We start from the raw sequence: 20,219 nt of genomic DNA on the forward strand, positions 1-20,219 counted from the left end.
ATTCAGGCTTTCTCCACAGACATTCTGTTGATATCAGTTTAGCATCAGCTCTTTTTGACTTGGAAATTCATTTTAGAAAATTATACAGCGGGAAGAACATGGAGAAGCTTAATAAAATAGCTCCACCTTTACAAACTGTCTCATTCCCTCTTCCGTTTTGTTTTTGCCAGCATAGCCATTTTATGATAAGGAATGTATTTATCATTTCCTGCCACTTAAAAGAAATCAGGGTCAGATCGATGAGGGAGAAAGAGTACACATGTGGGACTTACTCTGTATTATTAGAATTATCCTACCTATGGATTTTTAGCCTTGGAAGATCCTAGAAAAAATAAAATTTTTACATGACGACGAGTTCTTATTAATAGACATGGGATGATGAGGAGGCTCTGGTTTGCCAGAGGGGGTTGTTGGGAAGTTATTAATTGGCTTATGCATTTAAATTCATTGAAAAGCAGAGCTCAATTTAACCCAGTACATTAAACAGCACGTTTTTTATGTCAGGGGAATATGATACTCTTTTCTATTATATAATTTCCACGGGAGATTTGTTTTATAATTGAATGAGTTGTGATATGTTTACATGTGTTTCTGTTGAAAACATTTTCACATCTCTCTCTATCGCTTATTGAAATGATGATGGAAACTTGCAATTACTTTGAAGATTTCTGGAGGCAAATATATAGCTATTTCCTTATATTTTAGTATACTTTATAGTTATATATTGGTTATAAAAATAATTTTAAGTGGTTTGCTCTTTACGTGTAGGAAAATACTTTTGAATGGGAGTTGTATGGAATCATTTCTTTGGACAGAAGAATTCATTTTTATTTCAGTGTGCCTTTACTCCTCGTGCATGTACTCATCACTTCTAACATAATTTAAAACCGTGCATGGATGGATTCTACACTTTTAGCAAAGTGCACTTGTACAATAGAACTCTGAGCCTCCAGAGTTGGAGAACTTCGAATTTCTTGTTTGTTCTTGTATGCTAAATTCCAGTTATTTGGTCTATACATTTATTTTAACTTAAGTGAAGCTAGAACTTATTAATAGCAATACAAAATAAGCTAAGACTGAAAGACACAAATGATTTTCACTGTAGTCTGTTTCCTGTAGAGACCTAAGATAAAGGCAAAGACCTAGTCACTAAAAACAAAAGAGAGCATCTGGATGGTTTATTTCTAAGCCACCGTGGACTGCCAATGGAAACAAATGCATTACCTGTGTCCTGAGTCTGAGATTCTTTTTAAATAATAGAAAGAACACAAAGTTGGGAGGATAGAAAGGGGAATATGGGAAGAGCTGGGGGTTAGGAAAGAATATGATAAAAGTAAACTGTACAAAATTCTCAAAGACTAAATAAAAAAATGAGTTTGAGATCTTTCTTGTACACTGTCCCTAATCCCTCAAAGCTTCCTTTTAAGAAGTTTGGTGTTCTTTTCCACATTGTCTTGGGATAGTAGAGTACAACATGGCCTCTTCTCCTACCATTGAGGACTGAGAGGAGACAGTGGGCTTTGTTCTCCATGCTGTATTGGGGAATAGGAAAGACTCACTGTTGGTGCAGCTGCCACAGTGGGAGATCTGGATTGCATGGGGCTACTGGACCCAATAGGCACTGTAGCAGCCTTCAGTCAAAGGCAGATTCCACAGTTTAGGTTTTGGACTGAAGCTTATGAGTCAACAGCCCCATTTAATAGTATCTCCGAGTGTGACAAAACTTTTACAGGACCGAGATTAGGAGTTGGTATAGGTACAAGGAAACGGAACCAAATCCTCATAAATACACAGAAAAGCATTGTCTGGGCGATTCTGAGTAGAATTTACATCCATTGAAACTTTATTAAGTGATGTTTAAATCTTGTAAATGTTATGCAAAATGACTGAGGAACTAAATAGATTTCCTAAATTAAGGAGGACATTTTGGCTCTTGATAAATAAGTAGCTCACGTCATTTAAAGGTTCTCGCTTTGCTTATTGTCTGTCTGTGGTAGTTGTTCAAGTCTTAGCAAAAGCTTTACAGATGTTTCCGTTGGTGTTCTTGCTTAACAGAGGACAATAGAGAGTTATGTGGATAAACGCATGGGCACAACATATGGTCCTCCTGCGGGGAAGAAAATGGCTGTCTTTATTGATGATTTAAATATGCCAGTAATCAACGAATGGGGTGATCAGGTATATTGACCCTACTGTACATTTTTATTTTGGTAATTTGTGACTGATTTATTCTTCAATGAGTTTTTTTGTATATGTTCAGCTTGCAATTTCTGAATTACAACAAACACTGTTCTGTAAAAAACAAACTTAAGGAACTATATGTTAGAGGAACATGTCTGTCTGTCTGTCCATCTGTCCTCTCTTCTCTCTGTGTACTTGTGGGGCCTCTAGAGGTTGTCATCAGGTGTCTTTTTCCACTATTCTCCACCTTCCTAGAGACAGGTTCCTCAGGCCACCATTTTGTTTGTGGCTCTGAGGTATACATAGCCACACCTAGCTCTTACATGGCTGCTGGAGAATCTAAACTCAAGTCCTCATGCTTTAGTAGCAAGGATGTTACCAACGGAGCCTTTCCTTAGCCTAGGGAATGACATTTTAATTGTAAACACTGTTTCTCTTAGGTTACTAATGAGATTGTCCGACAGCTGATGGAACAGAATGGATTCTATAACCTAGAGAAGCCTGGAGAGTTCACTAGCATTGTGGACATCCAGTTCTTGGCAGCCATGATCCATCCTGGGGGTGGACGCAATGACATACCACAGAGGTTGAAGAGACAGTTCTCCATATTCAACTGTACCTTGCCTTCTGATGCTTCCATGGACAAGATCTTTGGTAAAATGGTTGTTAGAGGGCTAGGGGAACGAGGGCTGTGATATCTGCTATCAGCAATATCTACCCAGAGGGCAATACTAAGTGTGAGAAGCTCTTTGGTTTGCAGCCTTATTCCTGTTTTACTTTGCTTTCTACAGTGATTAATTATAGATATTCATGTAGGTAGATGCCTTAGTCCATTTTTTCTCCTTTGCATTTTATTATGATGATTATGATTAAGATTATGATTATTATTATTATTTTCATTTAAGTAGCTGTTACCAGCTTCTCATGTAAAAAAGTTATACATGACGCAAATGTGAGCTGGTTTTCACATGGGCAGTCTCTATATTCCTTTGTTAAGAACAGGTGCCTAAGACTCTAACCAAAATACTGAGTGTTGCCATAGGAATAACAGTGTACAAAGAGGTTAAGAGTCCCCCATCTGACCATCGGGGTACTCAACAGAATTGTAATCAGATACTCACATGTAGCACTCCAGAGACAATTTAAGTGGTAAGCTGCTAGCTCAGTATATAGCCAAGTATATTTATGTGAGCAATGAAAATATAATTTTACTGGTTTTGGAATTATTCTTTGCTTAGAAAAGAGTGTGAAGTTATGAACAACTCTCTGTTAGGTATTAATTTACAATTTCTGAAACTGCAACTGACACAAAACTCATTAAGATTACCCTAATTAATTTCTGGCAGGATAAAATGTCATCTTGTCACCCCAGGTTTGGAGAGTGTGACAGCACTCTGCCTTCAGTCACAGCAGTGGGAAGGTTGGGAGACCAAATGACATTTGAATTATCTAAACCTGGGGAAAGTAAAGTCGATGAGAGGGGATGACTTCTATCACATCTAACTATTCTTTGGTGCCTGGAAAATGTTATGCATAACAAAAATTATTTTGCAATGCACAAGAAGTCAACAAAATAAGAGGAAAATATAGTGGACAGAAAACATCTTAACTTTTTATGTCAATGTTATATGTTTATCACTGTTACTCATTTAATAATATTAAATTAGTTTATCCAGAATTTTCAGTAGTATTTGCTTTGATCATCATCATCCATCATCTTCCTCATCTTCCTAAGCCTCCTCCTCCTCCTCCTCCTCCTCCACCTCCTCCTAAAACTGTATTCGGGATAGAATCTAGAATCTAGAGCTTTGCACATATTAGGCAAATGTTCTGCCACAGAGAATCTTTTCTCTAGTCCCTTGACAGCACTTCTAAAGCAATACTCTGATATACTGGATGCTGACTTCCATAAACGTATCACTAGTTTTTGAGTATTTGAAAAATTAACAGACCATTAATAGATGAGCTTGTCTTATTACATGGCCATCTGTTAAATATATATCAGCACACTTGTGCAAATTCTTCATTGTCAAGCTTTTCTTCTGAATTGAGTGTAGCGATTAGTCAGATTGTGTTGATCCTACCCCTTCCCAGGTGTGATTGGGGAAGGCTACTACTGTGCCCAGCGGGGCTTCTCAAAGGAAGTGCAAGATGCTGTGATAAAGCTTGTACCCCTGACACGCCGCCTGTGGCAGATGACCAAACTGAAGATGCTCCCAACGCCTGCAAAATTCCACTATGTGTTTAACCTTCGAGACCTTTCCAGGATCTGGCAGGGCATGCTGAATATCACTTCAGAGGTCATCAAAGACACAGATGTATGTGACCCTTAAGATATAAAAACAATTCACATCACTATTTTCTTATCCTAAATTTGATTTTTATGTGAAATCTGAAAAAAATTGGATCTTCCTGCATACTTTCTTCATCTGTGTCTGGGTAACATCAATGAGAGAAAAACCTAAATATTGCATTAGAAAATTTAAACTATAATTTTAATCGAAGTAATTTATATTTAAAGAAATAATATATAATTATTATCTAAGGCGTATGTATTAGTACTTTACCTATTCTCTTTATAAAATATCAATTGATATAAGCAATTTAAAGGAGAAAGGATTTATTTTGGCTCTTCCTAGAAGGTATAGACTATCCTATTTGAAGAAGGCATTGTGGCAGAGTTTGAGACTGACTATGGTTACATTGTATCATAGTCAGGAAGCAGACAGCAATTAGTGCAGGAGGTTACATTGTATTCTTGGTCGGGAAGCAGGCAACAATGAATGCTGGTACTCAGCATTTGTTCTTCTTTGTCAGTCCAACACCTCTTCCCAAGGATTGGTGTAATCCATAGTTAAGGTGGGTCTTCCCACCTCAACTGACCAAATCTAAGATAATTCAACACAGGCATGGACTTGTGTTCTGGGTGATCCCAGATCCTATCAAGTTGACAGTTGCTATTAATCACAGGCGAGAATAGAAAACAAAATTTGTTTTTCATAATCTGTTTTTCTTCAATAATTAGTGGGCACAATTATGATTGGTTTGATTCTGTAATAGTCTTCATACTTTAACTTTCATGTTTAAACCTAAAAAATATAATTGTATTTATAAATAAGCACTCAGAATGAAAAGAAACCATTTTGTTGTTAGTCACTTGTGAGTTTTCCTTGTAACTAGATGAAGTAAAAGAATTATTTATTCTGCTAGAATTGAAAAGAGGCAGCAGAGTAGAAAATTCATTTAATACAAAAACCAAAATGAGCATTTGGATGTATGTGAATATGACATTTCCCATGTTGTAAGAACTCTCTTCAAAATAGAACAATAGGTTTAAAAATCCACAAAGTATTTTACCTTTAAAGCGTGACTGTGTGCTCAGTCTAAGTCACAGGTGGCTTCTTTCCTGGGCTTTCTGGACCTGGGGATGTAGTTTGGCCACTGGCTTCAGGAGTACTGGCTACATAACCACTCACAGCGTGGGATTACTAACAAAATAGTCAGTAAGCGTGTCGAGTATTCACTCCCAAATCCCCTCATTTCTGTTCCAGATGCTTACCAACAGGCAGCCACACTTGCTAACTTTTGAAAACTGGACAGATTTTTGGAAAAGCTCATTATCCACATTACAAAACTGACATTTAGTTTAGCAGTAGTGAATATTCCAAGTTGATTAAAAAAATGAAATGTTTTTTCATTTTGTGAACACACACACACACACACACACACACACACACACACACACACACACACACATGCGCACCATGGCATGCGTGTGGAGGTCAGAAGATAACTATGGAGAGTAGGTTCTCTCTTCCAGTTTGATGTGGGTTCCAGGGGACAAACTGAAGTCATCGAGCTTGTATGGCAGGCACCGTTACTTTCTAAGCCATCTGGACTGCTCTCAAGTGGATCATTAATTCCTCTCGGTGTGTCATTAATAAACTAATGGAATGTGGAATGTGGGTCTCAACTATTATTCTTCAGCAGTCATTCTGGTCACTTATTTTAGCTCAATGCAAACAGCTTTAGAAATTGATGCTATAATAAAACTTTTCTTAAAAGAAACTTCTATATTTTGGGAAACAGGTGGCTTTTGTCATTACTAAGAAACCTGACTTGGAAGTTAAGGAATTTCTACGAGTGTTTTAAAGCAAATAATGATCTTTATCAAATATTTTTTTCTTGGAAGAAATAGGAGTGCTGTCTAATCAGTTTTCCCCAGCTACCATTGAATTTTGGTCTCTGATTTTTTTTTCATTCAGATATGCTAGATTTATTTTTGTAGCAAATTTTTCTTATTTATGTTAATTAAATATGCCTTTGTAAATCTTTTTTAAAGGTTTATTTATTTTATATAGGGGAGTACATTGTAGCTGTCTTCAGACACAACAGAGGAGGGCATCAGATCCCATTCAGATGGTTGCGAGCCTCCATGTGGTTGCTGGGAATTGAATACAGGTCCCCTGGAAGAACAGTCAGAGCTCTTAACCATTGAGTCATCTCTCTAGCTCCGCCTTTGTAAATCTTAATGGCATATATATTAGAATTGCTCATATATTGTACATTATACTATAAATTACCCATGAAAGGAAACAGTGCAACCAATTTAGTAACAGATGGACACCTTCTCACACAACATCGGTTTTTTGATTAATCTGATATATTTGTAATGTTTTTATCTGAGAATACTTTTCAATTAAGACCGCAAAATAATACATTCTATTTCCTTTTATTATGTTTGAATAAGATCAATTTAAGTTGAAATAAGAGCATATCATAAAGTGTTGTATCTGAAAACCAGAGAGATGAGGCTCTGTGGTATTTCAATGTGAAATCTCAATTATGACGCAGTAGGAATTAATGATGCATTTAATTATGTCTTCAACAGGAACTGCTTAGGCTGTGGAAGCATGAGTGCAAACGTGTGATAGCTGATCGCTTTAGCATGTCCAGTGATGTGACCTGGTTTGATAAGGCTGTTGTCAGTTTGGTAGAGGAGGAGTTTGGTGAAGAGAAAACACCGGTGGTGGATTGTGGAGTTGATGCTTATTTTGTGGATTTCTTGAGGGATGCACCAGAAGCTACAGGTAAACTATAGAGGAGATTGAAGTTCTCCAACAGATGGCACCCAAGAGGCGATCAAATGCTAGAAGGTTTGTACGTTTATAGAGCTTAAGTTCCCGTGGAGAAAACAAACCTGGGAAAAGTATGTGCTCAGTAAGTACAGGAGGAGTGGGTCAGTACAAAATCATGCAGTTCAAAGGTGAACTACCTTTATGTTGATCACTTCGGTTACTAAACTGAACAGAGATGTGAGTTAGGGCCAGAAGAACATGTCCAGGACTTGTAGTCTCTCAGAGGTAGAGAGGAAGAATTTAATATCTATTGGCTGAATGTCTCTTGAATCTTTTTGTCTTCATGTTTGCAGACAGAAATGTGATTGTCACATCACAGGAATTGGGGAAAACAAAGTGTTATCTGTTGGATATCTAGGCACCTGCAGCCATACATATAAAATAAAATCAAGGCAAATAAAAGGCAATAAAAATAGCAATGATTATCCTTATCCAGGTATCTGAATTCTATGAGAAGCCCAGTACATGTAACTTAGAAGAAGTGAGTGATGGGCAGGCAGCTTCTTGTGATTGGATTCACAGAAATTAGAGATGTATTACATTTATTTATGGAAATAGACACACTGCCCTGACTTTCACATCAAAGCTAAATGGTTTTAAAACAAACATTATTATTCATTTTAAGGACCATTTCTAAAACTGAGGATAAATTCTTGGTCATTTTTTACTTAAAAATAAAAAGGCTGTTGGCACTGGGGGTATAGCTCAGCTGACAGGTAGAGTGCTTGGGCATCACACGTGAAACTTCAGACTTCATAAGCTTCATAAATAGAGATCAGAGGCGCAAGCCTGTCATACCATCAGTTGGGAGGCAGAGACCAGAGCTAAGGCCATTGTTGACTTATAGGGCACTCTACACTAATGTAGTTCTGTCTTCTAATGGTTGGGTATGAGTACAGCATCTCTGATTGGTGGTGATAATCATATGTGTGGTCCATCAAAAGTTTCTGAGTGAAAGTTACAAAAAAATCACAGTTTCCCCTGCAGTTAGAAAGACTTCTTGTAAAGCAGGTCAAGCATGTATAAAATTTGGCAAGATCATCTGGAAAAAAACGACTAGGACTTAGCCTGTGTTTATTGGACTCTTATATCTCACATCCACTGGTTGAGAATAATGAATAAATAGACCGAGCTTTTAAAGGGTCAAAGTGCAACTGCTTTGTCTGGGGTGAGGGCAAGGGTCACTGGGAAATGTCCAACTGCCTGTGACTTCAAAACATTATTTCTTGAAGCTTGAGTTGAACATTTATGGGAGTTCCCTTATTATAGTTGTCCTTAAAAGCCATGCAATTCTTTACCTCTCTCAAGATTTTGATGTTATCTCCACTTCCTTGGATTTTCCTTTTAACCAGTTATCTCCTGTCTCTAGCATGGTCTTCAAGACACAATGTTTATCTGTAAGTTCTCATAAAGTCATTAAAAAAAGATCATTCGACATTGGTCATCTCTAGAATTATCTGCCTGTGATTATGAAAAATTTGATACTTCTTTTATTATCTGCTGTCTGTTTTCTTAAAAATTTAATATGATATTTTGATGACAAATATGTAATATTCATATCGACACACTAAAATTGAACTTTTAGTGGGTAAGCTTAGGCAGGAGTCATCAGGTTCAATGATTTGAAGAAACCTATCACTTCTTGCCAAGGTGAAACACCTGAGGAGACTGATGCTGAAATGCCAAAGCTTTATGAGCCGATTGCCTCCCTTAATCACCTGCAAGAGCGTCTGAGCGTGTTCCTGCAGCTCTATAATGAGAGCATCCGAGGCACTGGCATGGACATGGTGTTCTTCAGAGATGCGATGGTTCACTTAGTCAAGGTACTGTGGCTTCACCAAGGAGCTTGCCACCAGTGACAGACACTTGACTTCACCCGGAATAAACCCCATCCTTCATTTTCAATTCCTACGAGAGAGTAGTCAGTTTAAAAGTAAACTGCCAGTTATATTCCAGTTGAATTTCTAAGCCGAATGCATCATGTCACACATTATACGCCTAAAATAAGAGCGCTCATATTTCCAATGTGCGACGTGAAAATTTTATTCAGCGTTGGGATTCAGCTTCTAGCTCGGTGTTTTTGCTGCATGGAATGAATGTGGTTTATCTGAGTTCAAAGAATGAAGTCTGTTTATATCTACATGATGTAAAGAGAAGCACTTTGAAATAATACTTAAGCCTAAAGCACACCCAGTGAAATAAGTTGTCAAATACCACAACATTTCCTGCACGTTAGGTACTCAGTGATTCGCAGGGATCGAAAGCCGAGAGGAGAATGTGGACACAGGATAGAGAAGGGGATTGGATGACAGCATTAAATGGGTAGAATTTTAGTTTCTTAGGACAAAAATAGATATGGAAAGTAGATTATATTAATGGTTGCACAACAGTGTACTTCTACTTAATATTATTAAATTATACATCTTACTTAGTCATGATAGTAAATTTTGTCACATGCATTGATTGTGTCATCTGCTTTTCTGGATGCCGCAACCAAATATCTGAGCCAAATATCTGAGAAAAGAATAACTTAAGGGAGTATTTTAGTTTTTTGCTCACAGTTTGAAGTAATGTAGTCTATCATGGTGGCAAGAGCTGGAGCCTGCTGATCACATTGTGCTTGCAATTAGCAGGCAGAGAGAGAAAAGGGAGCTAGTGCTCAGCTAGCTTTCAGCTCTTGATGTAGTTTAGGATGGGTCTTTCCATCCAATTAATCTAATCTAGAAAATCTCTCACAGTACATTGAGACATGTAGTTAGGCAGTAGCTGTAAATTCACTTGAATTGCAAAATCACGATTAGCCCTCGATATATTTTGTAATCAAAGTTAATAGTTTTAAATACAAAACAAAACAAACAAAAAATACCAGTGTAGAAACAGTTGATCTGAAGAAGATGAGAATTCTGGTACAATGAATTCCACTAGGGAAGTAGAATTTTATCTTACGTTGTCATATGAGACAGTTGATCCATTCTCAAACATTGTAAGTAAAAAAAAGTTTATATATATGTGTGTGTGTGTGTGTGTGTGTGTGTGTATGTATATGACCTAATTTACATCATTAGATTTTCCATTTGATAGATGTCATTGATTTTCCTACTTTGTTGACTTCAGTTACTTTCAGTCTACATACCTTCACTTAGAAAACAGGTGCCTTGAGACTGTCTTCTATGATTTAGGTATAAGCATGAAGAATGACCCCATAAATATAAGTTGTCCCCTCTAATAGTTATTGGATCTGGTCAGGGGAGGTGGTTTGAGAGGATATCCAGTGAGCCTTTTCTGTGATCTGGGCTTTGCTCACCTGTGTGTTTTCTCTACATGAGAGCAAGAGTCTTTCTGCAGGATTGAAGTGAGCCTGGGACATAGAGAAGACAGAGGGATTCTTTGGAGATTGGGGTTCCCAAGCATGCGGGCACAGAGCTTTGAGTCTGTGAATTCTTAGAATCTGTGTGTGACGTCTTTCTGGACTGAATCATGAGGTCCAATGTTCTTCCAAATTTTAATAAAAGTAATAGTGTGGAATTAGCTTCAACTGTATAATTGATTAAGAGTTGGATGTTTCATTAAGAATAAACTTCTGCCATATTGAATACTTGAAAGGATGGGAGGGCAAAGAAATAAAACAAACAAATCCCCCAACACTTCGTAGTCTGTAAATGAGCTCTGCAAATGATGATGTCATGACTAAATATTTGTTGAAGACATGGTCTGGTTGGGCTGGGATTGCCCTGCACTAACACTGATATTGAGTTTATTTTTGTCCATATTGTGAAATCACAAAGCTTTCCACTTTGCAAAACATATAAGAAGCTTTTCTTCATCTGTTTGAGCATGCTATCAGCACCTCAGCTCTGAGGGCGGTTTCCTTTTTCTCAGCCTCTAGCTTGGTTGTTTTGGAATTAGTCAAATAATACATGTCCAGAACATTTGAGACAAAATTGTGCATTTCTCACTGTGTTATAGGCTCACCCTCTCCTTAATACTTGTGTGTGTGTGTGTGTTTGTGTGTGTGTGTGTGTGTGTGCACTCAGCACATCTGAGCTCTGTTTCATGAGAATGTGAGCTTTGAAATGTTTGAGCTAGTCAGAAGACACGGCAGAAGTCAGAGAGAGAACAGAGATAAAAATCTGTGTCCAAATGGGCTGTGGAGATCCAGTTCTTTTATCCATAAAAATGCCAGACTATGTCTTTGTGCTATGTATCTTTATTAATATCATTTATTTAAAACTTGAAATTCTAATATAATTTCTAATATAACATTATTTCTCCTTTCTGTATTTGCTCTCCTCCAAATTCACAGCCTTTTTGTTATTAATTGTTGTTACATACATATGCATATACACATACATACATTTGCATATACACATATATTATCATTACAACCTCTTTAATCTGTATGTCACTATATGTATATTTTTGGGAATGAATGTTTAGTATTGGGAGATGATTTAATAATAAGAGTCTGATAAATTATTTGGAATTTAAACAACCCCTGTGCTGTTTAAATTCTATGCAGCTTCATCTACTACCAACTTCTTGTTCCAACCCTGATGGAGCCACCTTGGGCCTTTTGCTGACTCTGATAACTTGTGTTCCTGAACCTTTCCTCCTTTGTATCTCTTCTTCCTTTCTCCCTCCCTGCCTCCTTTCTTCCCTTTTCCCTCTCATCCTTCCTTTCACCATCCCTTCCTTTCTCCTCCTCCTCCCTCCCTTCCTTCCTTCCTTCTCTATCCCTCCCCCATCCCCTTCCTCCATCTTTTCTTTCCTCTGTCCTTGATGTTTTTGTTTATTTTGGAGAGAAGGTCTTCCTTACTCAACTGTGTATCAAAAGCCTCAATCACTCTCTTCTATTCTCTTGGTAGAATTATGGATGTGTGCCTTCATGCCTAGCCAGCAAGCCACTTTCTTTTTGAACATTTAGTCATTACAAGACTTGGATTAAGTTCAAGTTGCATACCTGAACTTGACTCTCTGAGGCAGTGATGCTTCATGGTATTCTTTGCTCTCAGTGTTGTAATTGGGTTGTCTTAGACACTCACCCATTTCGCATCAGCAGGTCCCTCACCCCATGGGAACATGTGTGCTACATCATTAAGTTTTTTATAGATTAGCTCCATTTAAGGCTCTCCCTAAGTGTTTGCTCTCCCATCATCTTTGATTTTTAATAGGATTGAGTTTTAATTCCACTTTAATACTGTCCATTTGCTTGTTCATAGACCTGCTTATCTCTCTAATGTTGTGATGATTTATCCTGTGCCAGGTGAAAGTACAATGAAGATTTTCTAAAACCAAATACTAAAAAAAAAAGCATAACTCTCTAATATAGTCTACACATCGAACACAGGACAGGGCTATCATTGTGAAGTGATGACCAAGGGACATCAGAAGGTTCTAGTGTAGTTCCAGTTGCTCCTCATTTGTTTTGTTTCAGCATTTTGAATTTACACCAACAGAAGGTATGAGAAGACACTTGGCAGCTCTCTATGGCTGTGTAGTGACTTTGTAGAGTCACAGAGATAAACTGAGAGCAGAGAGCTGGGAAGACTGAAGCACACATCTGCTCTCAGGTTTGAGGTCCACAGAGAGACAGGTAGCATTGTTTCATTTCTCACATGTTCAAAATTTGGGAGACTCGCAGCAAACCCAGTGGTATCTCAAGCAGGAATGGAACGTACTGAGCTAAGGGAAGGGAATTTTGAGGAAGGCTCCTTAAGAAAAACTTGTCATGATGGAAAGCCTTAGGAATCCTAGCCAGAGTTAGCAGGACCTGTCTTTATCCCTTATCACTGTCATTGGACTTAGAAAAGCAAATTTTACAGCAATATTCTAGGTTAAACGTGTATTTTAGGAGAGAAAGGTTTACTGCATAAGGTGAAAAGATTGTCCAGAGTTCTATCCTGGATCCTCCCTGAAAGTTGCTGAAAGCCTAGTGGGAGTATTTCATTCAATACCTGGGAATCTAAATCAGTCAACCAGGAGGGGACCAGGGATAGGCTGTGTCTACTGAGCAGGGCAGAGTGGTCTCCTGACCCATCTTTCATCACTTCTTGGTAGAGACTGTGATTATTAATCCTCTTGCCAGTTAGTATGAGGGTGCTTAGGCACATCTTCCTTGCACAATTTGTTATTCTTGGGTAGTTTTCTTCCCTTTGATTTAAGCTGTTTCCTATGTGGAAGGTATTGTAGTCCGTGGCATGCTCTGAGTTCTGAGCATAGGCGGTGATCTAGCATTTCTGTTGTCCTTCCTAGCATGCTGCTTTAGGTTGTACATACTAAGAGGTCAGCTCAAAGTTTCCTTTAGTTTCTCCTTGTAAACAGAGCCAGCCACAAACTGGACTATATACCCTATGGAATCGTGAGAGCACACCCTACTGTTGCCACCTGGTAGGGCAACCCAAGTGTTGTCATTGAGAAGTGCTCCATTCTCTGAAGCAGTATGGCTTTCTATTCTGACCCAGAGATAACCTTGTCTTCCAAATGATTATTTGGCATTAAAAGTTATTTATTATTTTAAAATACATTTAAATTGAAATAGAATTAAATCATTTCCTCCTTCCAGCCATCCTTCCAGCTACTCTTCCTCTACTCTCCCAATTATCCCTCCATTTTCAAATTGATAACCTCTTTGTGATTATTATTACTTCACACATAGAAGTACATATGTATATTAAATATATGGGTACAATCAGTTGAGTTCATTGTGTGTGTGGCTTCAGAGCTGACCACTTTATACCAAATAACCAGAGCTCATTGCAAGGAGTGGCTGATTCTCTCTCTCCCAGCAGTTATCAGTTATAGGTGGCCTTATTCTTATATCAAGTGCATAATATAGTGGCGAGTTTGCATGTCGAAAGACATGAGTCTTTTCTATTTTCTGTTATAGATCTCTCGAGTCATCCGCACTCCTCGGGGAAATGCCCTCCTGGTTGGTGTGGGTGGATCAGGAAAGCAGAGTCTGACAAGGCTGGCTTCCTTCATTGCGGGCTATACCTCTTTCCAGATCACTCTGACAAGGTAAGAGCCTTTGTGTTACCATAAAATGGATTTCGAAGAAAGGGTCTCAGAGGTCGCCAGCAGTTAAGAATGCATTTTCTTATGTACGTTAAGAATCACAAGAGTTTTTCTCCTTGAATACTGACATGTCTTCCCCTTTCAACTCTCGTCATGGACCAGAACATTTTCTATTAGTGGCCTGTTTTTTTAAACAGTCCAGCCTTGCACTTCAGAGCATCGCTGCTTCTTTGTTTTTATGTTTTATAGTGAGTAAGCATTAACTATATCCTTTGTACATTTTAGAAGACATTTATATATCATAAGTGCTAGTGTAGATTTTGACAATGTTAATATAACAGAAAATAGATGAAAAATTTATAAATGCAAACATTTTCAATATTTGTTGAATATTGAGTAGACATTCAACACTGTCTGGGGAACAGGATTTTGTTATCTTTCTGTTACTAGGGGAAAGTAACAGATAATCAACTTAAGGAGGAAAGATTTATTTGGTCCATGGTTTTAAATAATGTCTGGTTATGTCTGTTGTCTATGAATTTGCAGTGAGAGAAAATCAGGACAGGCAGTCCATGAGTGTGTGTGTTAGAACAAGACCACCCACATGATGGTAATGGAGAAGGAGAAAAATAAGATGGTCAAAAGCGTGTGTGTGTGTGTGTGTGTGTGTGTGTGTGTGTGTGTGTGTGAGACAGAGAGAGAGAGAGAGAGAGACAGAGACAGAGACAGAGACAGAGAGAGAAAGAGAGAGACAGAGATACAAAGACAGAGATATACACACAGACACAGAGAGACAGACACACTACCAAGAGAAAGAGGGAGGAAGGGGAGATAGAGAGACAGAGAAAGACAGAGACAGAGAGAGATGGAGACATTGAGGGATAGAAACAGGAACATATGCATGAAAGAACATTTAATATTCCCCTGAAGAACAGGCCTCAAGACCCAGTGATCAAACTTGCTTCTGCAAGCTGCCACTTTCTAAGGTTTTATCACCTCCCAATGACACACAGGCTGGGGACCAAGCCACTAACATGACACATGGTTCCTTGGGAGACAGTCCTGAACCAATGAATAAATAACTCTAGCCAGTGTCATCATGGTGATTATAACAACTCAAAGGAGACAGGTGGTGAGCATTTCACTGCATTTCACTCTATGTCCCGTAGTCACTGCTGTGTCTATTAGGGAAATGAATGCAGATACATCAGAAGAGCCTTTCTGGAAGGAATAATGGTAAAATGAAACCCATGTTTGAGTAGGAATTCTAGAAGAACTTGTGATTTTTCAGGCAAAAGAAAACATTGCCATCGTGAAGTGAACATCATGTTAAGTTACTACTGATGCCTGGAAGAATCAAATATGGCTGAGGGTGGGATGTGAGATGAAAATTGGGAATGTATTAATCTTGGAGGGATTTGAAGGCATAGTCAGGAGTTAATAGGTCATCAGAGAGTAATAGGAAAACACTGATGGGTTACCAGTAATGTGTGTGTGTGTGTGTGTGTGTGTGTGTGTGTGTGTGTGTGTGTGTGTATGTGTATGTAAAACACAAAACTGCCATAAAGATATCTTGAGGAGTCTAGGCAAGGCATGATGGTACCATGAGATGTGGTAGAGAGAAAGGAAAAATGGACGGTAGAAATCCATGAGTTTTAGCAAACTGGAGCTCTTCTTGGTAATCCTGGTTTTGGGGATACAGAATTACATAGATAGTTACCGTGCATGAAGAGAGCGAACTCCAATGAGTTTCTCTCTCTCTTTCTCTCTTTCTGTCTCTTTCTCTTTCTGTGTGTGAGAGAGAGGGGGGGATGGGAGGTGGAGGAGGAGAGGGAGAAAACTGAATTAGCATGTGAACAGTGAATATGAAGAAATAAGTAGAATCGATTCAGAGAAGTCAAACAGAACTTCAGAAATCCAGTTTGGGAAGTTTAGTTGAGATGAATTCATTAGCAGTTAATTTGGACAAACAGGGGTAGGAAGTCTTGATTATTTGGCATCCATGGGAAACATGCCACTGACCTGTCTTGTTGAGAGAGACCCATATGCTACTGCTAGCTTGGAGGATGAAAGTTATTGAATATTGGAGTTGGAGATCTTGTTATTCAAGCTGAGGCTGTCATAGCTGGTCTGAATTATATGGCTCTCCTTGGAGAATAAATCCAAAGATTTCTGTTTAATACATGTAGTAGGATGACAGAGCTCACCCTTATTACCATGTTTATAATTCTAGTCTGTGTGTGGAAGCCAAGCTAGGGAAACAGAGAAGCTGCACTGGAAGGAGATTTGATTCATATTTTTGTTGCCAAAACTTGCCTAAAACCTTCTTGATTTCAAGTCACTTTTACATATTTTAGCTAATTGGATTTTCTAATGAAGTTGGTTAGGTGGTCCAGGTCGCAACAGTCCATCTTGCAGCTGGAGTTCAGAAAGCCTATAAATTACATGACATCAGACAGCATAGGGGAATTGATTGCACTGCAGGATTTGCAATCAATCCAGGTGTCTAGTCAAGGGTGACTCCTGCTGCGACCCAGTGTCTCAGTAAGCACCCACAACTTTCACAGTGACAAATGTGTTCCTCTGCGTATCACACTGAAAATGATCCATTATCAGTGAGAGGAAGGCAAGGTTTCCTTACCTTAGGTACCGTCCAATCCCATAAACCATAGGTGATTGGTCAGCGCTGGACTGAGGAGCTTCCCAGCTGGGATGCACAACCATGGGTCATATTATTTAAAAGCAGCAATTTTGCCTGTCCTTTCTAGAAGCTGGATGAGATGAGATGTGCATTCTGTCTCACTTGTTTTTCTCTACTGTGTGTGTGTGTGTGTGTGTGTGTGTGTGTGTGTGTGTGTGTGTGTGTGTCATTGGAGGCCAGAGTTCAATCTCAGGTATTTTCCTCTTTCTTGTTTTTTGAGGCAGATTGTCATTCTGAATCCAGAGCTTATCATCTGATCTAGATTAGCTCGCTGGCCATTTCAGAGTCCTCTGCCAAGAATTCTCTGTTTAGCTCTATGCCATTTTCCAACTGGGTTACTTGGTTTGTTGGTGTCTAATTTTTGTGTCTTTATATTTTTGGATATTAGCCCTCTGCCAGACGTAGGGTTATTGAAGATCTGCTCCCATTCTGTAGGTGGTTGTTTTGTCCTATCGATGGTGTTCTTACCCATCTTTTTTGATAAACATGGGCTCTGAGTGACGGAGTTCATTGGGTTTGTGAAGCAATCTTCTATGATGTTCACTTTGCAATGCCAATACTTTCATCCAGAAACTCAGAGATTCTTCTAGAATTTTACTCAGCTGTAGGTTTCATTTTAACATCATTTCTTCCAGAAAGCCTTTTGTGATGTATTTCCCTATTAGAAACAAAAACCCTTCTTTTGTTTCTTTCAAAGGGAGAACTGTCTTTAAAAAATCTTTTATGATCACTTAGCCCTTGTTTCCCTAGCAGTCTCCTAAAAATATCTATACACGATTGTCCTGGCCAGTGTTTTGTCACCTTGACCTTGGCAGGTGGTCCTGTATGGTGTAAGAAAGCAAACTGAGGGAGACACGTGGAAGAAGTCAGTAAACAGCATTTGTGTATGGCTTTTGTTTCAGTTCCTGACTCCAGGTTCCTGCTCTGCTTTGGTCACTTTTTTTTTATCACAGTAATAGAAACCATAACTCAGTGATTGTAGATTTAGTTTATGGATATTAAAAAGACAGAGTTTGGATGTCAAATATTTAGTATCTTAAAGAAAAGTCTACTGATGCCAAGTGATGGTGGTACACACCTTTAATCCCAGCACTCAGGAGGCAGTGCCAAGCAGATCTCTGAGTCTGAGGCCAGCCTGGTCTATGTTCCAGGATAGCCAGAACTACATAGAGAAACTCTGTCTTGAAAAACAAAAACAGCAAAACAAACCCCAAACAAACAAACAAAAAACCAAAACCAAAATCAAAACCAAAACCAAAGCAAAACAAACAAAAAACCCAAACAACACTATCACCATCATCTAAAACAAAACAAAATAAAACAAACCCCCTCCAAACCCCCCAAACCCAATTCCCCCACATACACATGAGAGAGACAGACGGACAGACAGACAGACGCGCGCGCGCACACACACACACACATACACACACACACACACACACACAGAGAATGAGAGAGAGACAGAGAGACAGAGACAGAGAGACAGAGAGACAGAGACAGAGACACACACACACACACACACACACACACAGAGAGAGAGAGAGAGAGAGAGAGAGAGAGAGAGAGAGAGAGAGAGTCAATGCTTTTGTCAGTAATGGACCACTCTTTGTGGATATTGCTCTAACCTTCCTTGATTGTAGGATGGCTTCTATCTGCAGATTGCTTTGGGGAATGAGAGGAGATTAATGGTAGGGTGCATTTCAGATGTTTCTAGCTAGTCAGATAAAGTGTACTGGTTGTTCTGAAACTAACTCTTTTATGTGGAATTCAAGGATATGAAGAGAATAGTGACTTCAGAAGATTAGAAGGGCTCTGTGGGTCATGATTTGGCTTCTCACTCCCATATCACAAAGCTTTAATGGATTTAGTTTGGATTAGTTCAGTCTATGAGGCATCTTCTAACATTCCCATTGCTGATGTGTGTAGTAAATCTTCTAATTATTATGTCCAACAAATGTTACCTCCATGAATGTGTATATTCAAAATGGCACCTGCACACAGCCAGAAATGAGTGCACAGGATATTTGTCCGTGTCAAGTTATGTTTGTTTCAGGTTTAACTTTTCCTTAGGGATGTTCTTTGTGTACCAACGTAGTGTCTGTGAAGTTAAAAAGTTAGTTACCTTGCTAATGTTTATAGACAGTATATATCCACAGGACAATAAAGTCAGCATCATTTGATGGCTACGTAGCATAAGGCTGTGGCCTTCTTATGGAAATGTTTTAGTGACTAATTCAATGGCTACATTTTTTTTAGATCCTACAACACCTCAAATCTGATGGAAGACCTGAAGGTTTTGTACAGGACTGCTGGCCAGCAAGGCAAAGGGATCACTTTCATTTTCACAGACAATGAGATTAAAGAGGAGTCGTTTCTGGAATATATGAACAATGTCCTGTCATCGGGTGAGGTGGGAGCTCACTTACTCTCATAACTTTGCCTTCTTAATTTCTTCCAATGTAGAACTCCCTCTGTTCTTTGTCCTTTAGAGACTTAAATTAATGTTCTTAGGAACTTGGTAATCAGCACAAAGAATACCTTTTTCTATTGGGTTTTTAAGGAATAAAACTCCCAATTAGAATGTGAAGCTAAGCATTTACAACAGTGATGTCAACACTAATGAGGCTGGAGATGTTGCAGTTTGTTGCAGTTTGCTCTCCAACCCGAATCGTCCAGTACAAAGAAAACAATCTAGCGTCTAGATTGGGCAGATCCACCCTACGCTGTCCTATTCCTAGCTCCCAAATCCCTCATCCCTTGCACCTTTTATTTGCCAGGTCTCCAGCTTCTCCTTCTCCCACGACAACTCTCTCCTAGCTTCTTTCCTTTTTTTCCCCTCTCTCCTCCCCCTCCTGACTCCTCCCCTCTCCTGACTCCTCCCCTCTTGCTCCCGACTCCTCCCTCTGCCCAAATCTCGAGCTCTTGCCTTTATTTTACAAATTCAGAGAGAACTCCAAGGCAAACCACAACATGGAGGGGAGCCAGGAAGGCCAGGCTTTGGTGTGTCTACTTATCCTCTAACAGAGAGCTGTGGCTTTGCAGTTAGTCATAGAAACACTATGTGTGCATTGAGATGCGATGTATTTCATCTTGAAAGTTTTAAGCTTACTTTAAAAAGCTGAACTTAAGAGCACAAATGGAGAAGTCCTGGACCTTTTGAGTATACATGTTGATATGTTTCATAT

At 38.9% G+C, this 20,219-nt stretch overlaps 1 protein-coding gene across 3 annotated transcripts in view; it reads left to right on the forward strand.

The window, feature by feature from the left end:
- Dnah5 (dynein, axonemal, heavy chain 5) overlaps positions 1–20,219 on the forward strand; it is a 317,737-nt gene that overhangs the window by 202,716 nt on the left and 94,802 nt on the right. For 2 of the 3 annotated variants that reach the window (XM_039103563.2, NM_001419569.1), the window contains exons 48-54: positions 2,056–2,178; positions 2,622–2,835; positions 4,276–4,499; positions 7,073–7,271; positions 8,970–9,142; positions 14,206–14,336; positions 19,291–19,444. In XM_039103563.2, the coding sequence (XP_038959491.1) occupies positions 2,056–2,178; positions 2,622–2,835; positions 4,276–4,499; positions 7,073–7,271; positions 8,970–9,142; positions 14,206–14,336; positions 19,291–19,444 (1,218 nt within the window). The remainder of the gene's footprint in view (positions 1–2,055; positions 2,179–2,621; positions 2,836–4,275; positions 4,500–7,072; positions 7,272–8,969; positions 9,143–14,205; positions 14,337–19,290; positions 19,445–20,219) is intronic. The other variant, XM_063281529.1, reaches the window with a different exon arrangement.

This window comes from Rattus norvegicus, chromosome 2, assembly GCF_036323735.1.
Source record: "Rattus norvegicus strain BN/NHsdMcwi chromosome 2, GRCr8, whole genome shotgun sequence".
NCBI classification, from domain to species: domain Eukaryota; kingdom Metazoa; phylum Chordata; class Mammalia; order Rodentia; family Muridae; genus Rattus; species Rattus norvegicus.